Source organism: Pholis gunnellus (assembly GCF_910591455.1).
Source record: "Pholis gunnellus genome assembly, chromosome: 21".
Classification (NCBI taxonomy): domain Eukaryota; kingdom Metazoa; phylum Chordata; class Actinopteri; order Perciformes; family Pholidae; genus Pholis; species Pholis gunnellus.
The window spans coordinates 6,509,904-6,516,713 of NC_136548.1; the positions used below are offsets into that span (position 1 = coordinate 6,509,904).

The 6,810-nt window shown below is 43.9% G+C and overlaps 1 protein-coding gene across 1 annotated transcript; it reads right to left on the bottom strand.

Annotated features, from left to right (window-relative positions):
- Window positions 1-4,031: 4,031 nt before the first annotated feature.
- LOC306713222 (putative endonuclease 4) lies at window positions 4,032-6,720 on the bottom strand (the record flags this gene model as incomplete). Its single annotated transcript, XM_079182870.1, has 7 exons — window positions 4,032-4,144; window positions 4,374-4,503; window positions 4,651-4,755; window positions 4,931-5,062; window positions 5,944-6,126; window positions 6,283-6,492; window positions 6,585-6,720. The coding sequence occupies 7 exons, from the start codon at window positions 6,718-6,720 to the stop codon at window positions 4,084-4,086; spliced, it is 957 nt and encodes a 318-aa protein (XP_079038996.1). The 3' UTR covers window positions 4,032-4,083.
- Between the last annotated feature and the right edge of the window lie 90 nt (window positions 6,721-6,810).

Genomic DNA, 6,810 nt, shown 5'->3' on the forward strand with positions numbered 1-6,810 from the left:
ACACGGCCTCCCTTTCTTTCCTTTTTTCTTTTCACAGTGGGAAACGAAATGCCATATCTCGAAGGTAAGTTATGATGCCTGCGCTGCTGCTGAGGTGCAAAAATAAAAGACTTGCTGAGAAGGCAAAACAGACTCCACCCTGCCCTTCAGCTCTTATTTCTTTCTGAACACTTCGGTTCATGTGTGTAAGGTTTGAGGCTTGGAGCGGCATGTTTGTGCAGGCCAACACAGAGGATTGTGTGTGTGTGTGCGCGAGTGGCATCTTCTTAGGGAAGTGTTGGCAGATGTGGCAGTCAGACTGTGGGTACAGCGGGACGGATAACGTTTGGCTTGTTGCTGCAACTCAAGCCACACAAGAGCCACGCATGCAGTCCTTTCTCTTTCGTTCTCTCTCTGTCTTCTGTTTTTTTCTTTTTTTTTTTAATTCTCTCTCTCCTCCTCTCTACAGTTGTCTTCACTGTTCTAACTGAACATGAATCTTCATCTACCTTGGTTCTTTTGAGCCTCCCTCGGGTCGACACACTCCAATTGGATGTTTTAATCACATGAATACTGGATCTTGATTTTTTTTAAAAACAGCTTGTGGGAAGTAAGAGCGTCATGCACTACTTTGTAATGTGTTACCGCAGTGATTCCAAAGCCAGGGGTACCAGAACGTTTGCAGTGGGTTACCCGTGGAGGTGGGGGAAGATTGTTGAGTAGGGTCGGCTAATTGGAAAGAAAAAGACAGAAACTATGATTTGATGAGAAATATATCCAGGCTCTTGTGTCAGAGAGAAAAATAAACACAAAAATAATATTGCAAATTGGTGTGAGTTTGATCTTTAATATATTCATCGACCCAATTACCAGTAACCGTCTGGTAGTCAGTCAGACAGCACAGGACATCGCGCCTCCCATCCACCAGTCAGTTGTGACACCTTAACACCAGAGCAGTGATTGAAAGTGTGTGAAAGCTATTTGGCAAGCAAGTAGAGAAGCCAGACAAATGAGTTATTGTTCAGAACGTCTGCCACTCCATGAGGCAGTAGCACAGATACAAACTACTGACTCCATAATTAAAGAGACTAAAGCCCCCACAGTTCTACTGGTAAAAAAGTGTCCACTTGTATAGACTTGAAGGAATAGTTTGGCATTTGTTTGACTAACATATACTACTACTAACACTAACTAACATATCATTTGAGATATTTACCATTTGTAATGTGTTCAGTCTTGTTTGTTTGGGTGCATGTCGTCATCTTTGGACTTCTTTTGTACATTTCTATATTTCCTTCATATTTCATTATTGAATCAAAAGCATCTCATGTAGACAATACTCTAATTCAGTATAAGCGCCACAAGCTGTTTGGCTGCAGCATGTGTTTGAAGACTGTGAGTAATTTGGTTGTTAGATCACGGCTATGACGTTTGTTGTATTCCTTTAAAAAGCAGTTGTATATAAATATGAATAAACAGCAGCCTAAAGGTCGCTGAGGTAAACGTATGATCCCTGTTTGGATTGTGAGAGTCTGAGAGTGAACACATCACCCTCCCTCACGCTTGGTCGCACTCGTGACCGAAACCCTGCAACTGTCCCAGTGGAGCTGTTCAGTGGAAGAGTGCAGTTTTACTGAGCACTTCCAACGCACGCCCCTCAGCTTTTAATGTGCATGCATGGCAAAGAAGCTAACCAAGTGCTTGTAACAAATTGCAAGACAAAAGAAATGGAAATTCGATATATACGCAAGTCTGTGCACGTGTAATTGCCCCCCACCACCTCCACTCTTTGAGCCAAACAGAAACAATCTCACAGATTTTGTTTCCAGCTTCTCTTTGGCAGCCCGTTGGAGGCTCGTGTCCATTTCCCACAGCAGCTATCAGTCTGATGGAAACCAAGTCCAGTGAGAGATCATCAGTTGGCTATATTCACAAGCCTTACGACACACTGAAATCCAACCACAGATATCTGGAAGTATTTACAAAAGTTGTATAATTAGATCAGTGGCTTGAGGCCGCTGCAGTGGAAAGATATTCACAGCATGAAATGTAATGACAGAGAAAGAGGAGCAGAAACGTCTGGACGGGCGCTCGCAAAAAACCATGGGCACACCAGAACCAGCTAATGCCACACATCTTAAGATAATTAGAGAATGGAAAGGCATTTATATATTCCCATCGGTGATTCCCTCCGCAAGCCTCCTCCAGCAAATGATTAATTTAGAGTTCAGGAATGTGTGTGTTCACTGTTTAGTCTTCGCCTTCCCTGGGTTGTAACCCCTGACCCGACCAGATCACCAGAACGCCTCTGTAAAACCAGCAGACATCAGCTTATCTAAACTATCCAGCATACAAGTACCAGGACCCAGCCTCCTCATCATTCAAACTCCATCCATCCTTTCCATCCGTCAGAGGCCAAACTCTGCTAACAGGAGACTACTTCTTTCCTCAGCTCAGACTCCAACAGGCCGGACAGGCATTTCCTGTGGGTGGGACCTGAGAGCAGAGACATTCTTGGGCCAGGCACCTCCACTTCCTGTCTCTGTTAACGCCACACTGAAAGACATGCTGTCTGGACCTGCTCTTACTTGACTATACTCTTTACTTGGCGCTCTTATCCGCTGCTCATGCAGCAGTAGATTAAGTTTAAATTCCAAGATTATTAATGTCGCATGTAAGCAAGAGTTTAAAAGTGCAAGGTCAACGTCTCAGTGCCCAGATTAATGGAGGGAACAAAACAATCCCGTGGACCTAAGGATCTGAGACAAAGACGTGTTGGGAAAATAGTTAAAATACAGGTTTAAAAGCAAATGGAAAAGAGTAGAAACCTCAGAGAAGTAGATTTTAGAGCAGGTAAATGTGTGGAATTATGGCAGATTAATGAGTAAACCTTAACTGAAGAGCATAAGTGTGAGGAAAAGTTGAAGATGACTCAAGAAACCATCACAGTGAAGTCAACACTTAACAATAGCAAATATCTCCTAACATCTTTTTCTCAGCTGCACTCACCTCAAAGGTTTAGGGAATGTTTTCTCTGTGTGTTTACATGCATGTTTATGTGCACCGTGGGGTGTTGGAATTGGCGTGACAATCAATTGGTGTCCACCCAGGGTGTCAACAGCTGCACCAAAGTGTTGGTATTCAACAGCTGGACCATTTTAGAGCAGGAATGTGGGGGGTTTAGTATGGATGAGAGTGGTGCATGTGTGCTGTAGGGGGGTCCTACATACTGTACATATGTTACAGTTGTCAGTCAGATATTTTACTTAAGTAAAAGTAGCAAGACATAGTGTGTAAATACACATAAATATACAAATAAAAGTATTGAGAATGTACTTAAAGTAGTGAAAGAAAAACTAATCATGCAGAATGTCCCAATTTTAGAATCATATATTATATTACTGGATCATAATTATTGAAACATTAATGTGTAAGCATCACTTTAGTGTTGCAGCTGGTAAAGGTGTAATTTTAATTACTTTATATAGAGTATCCTATAATAATACATCCTAATTCATTTGTTAATCATAAGTCTTCCCCCCCCTAATATGTTTGAATGTATATAATAATATTTCCTATATATCCTACGTCCTAATGCTTGTTCCCTTATGTTTGATATCTTTCTAGCTTTGTAAATTCAACTCAAGGGTCATCTGTGTTCTCCAAATAATGACAAGTCAACATATCAGATAAGCTAAATAAAGCTACCAACACATATGTATAACTCCTAAAAATTGCCAAATGCAAATGTGCATGCCAGTTGGATTTGTATTTCTTTTTTTCATCTCTGCCTGCATCATTTGGAATCACATTGAGGACTTCAGGTTTGTGCTGCGTGTGCTTGCTGCCCTCTAGTGGTTCACTGGGAACAAGACGACTCCAAACAAGTCGAACGTCAACTTTTAACAACACTTTTATTCAAATCAATTCATAAACTGTTCACACTGATTTACAACCAAACCAACTCTGAGCGTGTTTAAGGAGAACTGGCTCCTCCATTTATCCACTTAGGTCCTTGACAAACGCAGTCCGGTTCTCTTAGCAGACGTGTGAGCTGAGGTTTGGTTCAGTTTCGCGGGGCCAATTCCTCAGTACTGGTGCTGATTATTTTTTCTCATAGAGAGAATACAGAAGTTCAATCTGCTCAGCATACTCGAAACCTGGCCTGTGGGGAAAGGTAACGCAACAGTCATGTTCAAACTTAACCAGTGCAATGGTCTATAAATAATTTATTGGAATGAAAAGAAACACATGACGCAGTCAGAACAGGCTATGCACTCCTTCTCCATTATATTCTCATTTTGCAAATAAACAAAGATGCGTTGTCCAATGTTAAGATCATATCTGTTTCATTGTTCACAACAACAGACTCCTCGTCTCTGCAGTTATCTCACCGTCCAGGTGTCTCCAGTATCAGAGGGATGTTGTCCAGTCGGGGCTCATTCACGATGTCTCGGAAAGCAGAGATCCCGATGTGACCTTTACCGATGTCTTCATGGCGATCGAGGTTGCAGCCTAGTTTACCTGCAAAAATAATAACAGAAAGGACAATGAGCGCTAACGAAGCAGCAAGAGTTGATTTCATAAAAGGTCACAAAGTTCGTACTGCTCAAAGAAGTCATCTATCTAATCTGTGTATGTGATATTTGGGTGTGAAAGTCCTGGCTGTACCTTTGGAGTCATTGAGATGGAGGGCTTTAAGATAGTGGAGTCCCACTTCCTGCTCAAACTCGTCAAGCATGGCCGTCACTCCTCCCTCTGCAGCCACGTCGTATCCTACCAAGACAAGAAGCAACACTCACAGCCCGAATGGAAGCTGTAATACTTAAAGGCTTGGATTTCTAGCAGATTAAGTTTACACCAGGGAGTTTGGGCAAACTATGAACCCTTTTTTTTGGGGATTTCTGCTGATTTTGCGTATCAAAAAGGGTAAACCTCAGGTTTCTCTCACCTGCTGCGAAGGCGTGACAGGTATCCAGACACACCCCTACTCTGGTCTGGTCTCTCACTTTGTCTATGATGCTCCTCAGCTCAGAGAACTTACCGCCCACCGTATTGCCCTGACCGCACATGTTCTCCAACACTGACCACATGGAACAAAAGAAAAAGAAGAAAAAAGGGCACTATCAGTTTGACACACCCATTCAACTCCAATATTTACCCCAACCTGCTACAACGCCTGACACACATCCAAGACTTGGGTTTGGCTGATGTTCATTCCTGACGCACAGCCTTGGGGGCAGGTTACTGCTTCAGTGTTTTGCGGGCATTCCACTGCAGTGTGTATTCTTGTCACACCAGCGGCATTTGAGGTATGCGAGTCAAAAGGACTGTGAGAATGAATCACAAGTAATGCAACATCGGTGTCAAGCCTGCAGTCGGTTTCGCAAACTGTAAGTTATGCATTAACACAGAAGTCAGTCTCGGGTCAAATGGTTTCGTACGAGATGATGACATGCCCATTATTTTGATAACCGACTTGTGTTAGTGAAATATTAATCCTCCTGAATAGGGTCAAGAATATTTTAAAGCCCAGTTTTTCTTAATTACATGCAAAGGGATTAACCCACCAACTGTGATTTTGGTCACATTAGATTTTAATTAGTTTGGCTGCTAAGTGCTCTCGCTATGCTGAGATTCACAAGACTCCATAAAGCATTGTCTTGCAGTACATTTTCAGTGAAGCTTTAATGTTTTCTGCTCGACAAAGCCACCAAGAGGTATGGATTAAAGCCACTGTGATTGTGGAGGCTGTAGTGTGTAGCGTTACACAGTTAAGTGTCAGTGAGTCAGTGTTGGTGAGGTTCTCCGCGGTTCGTCTTTGCTGTTTTCCTCTATGTAGCATGCGTCATTGTGGTTATCTGACACTTATTTCTCCGTGCTACATGACATCAGTTTGCAGTGTTTGCAGTTGGTGCACTTACACCAGTGACTATCTGCCCTTAGTTTACCCGCCCACTGCACCTGTAACCACAGCAGGTGTTTTCCGGTGAGCGTGGTTAATGGCTCCTGCTATCTTCTCCACACACTGCTCGGTGGTGATGGAGCCCAGGGAGGAGCCAGGGTGGAAGTTGTAGAGGTTGAGGCCCAGGAGGCTGCAGCGGCTGAGCTCATCCACCAGCAGGGCCTGGCTCTTCTCAAACACATCTGCGTGCAACATGGTACACCAAAACAGAGGAGGTTGTCAGAGGGCAGGAGACACGGTTGGAAGGGAAAGACAAGGGCGGGTAACTGAGTGGGAGAGAGCAAAGGGGGGAGTCAAGGACAGAATGTGTAGAAGACATCCATCGCTGTCTGACAAACCTTCTTTAGGAGATCCACAGTTCATCAAGTAGGACCCATGAGGCAGGATGTGAGCGGGGTCATACTCCTGCAGGGAACATTGCTCCCTAAACTGGGCCGCAGCTGTCTGGTCCAGTGCAGGCCTCTTCCATGACCGCTGGGAGCCCAGAAACAGGGCGAAGCTGCTGCCACCCATCTCTGTGCAGGACCCCACTGCTTTCCATATCCCACCTAAGGCGTAGAAAAACAGAGGCGGCACTGGAAATGTGTGCGCGTGTGTGTTTTAATGACTTAAACTCTAACAAGATGGCATTAGGCCTTACCTTGAATGCTTACGTGCGCTCCAATGTATTTCTTATTCCCTCGGTCCTTCCTCCTCCTGTCTCTCCTCTCCTCGGTGTCCTCTCCCTCCTTTTCTCCTCCCAAAGCCACCACGGATTTCCTTTTCCTCGGGCCCATACTATCAAGATAAAGTTGTGAGCGGCGTTTATGATAATGTCAGTCTCCGCGAAAGGCGCTTCTGTTTATGACGTTAGGGGCTAATTTTAA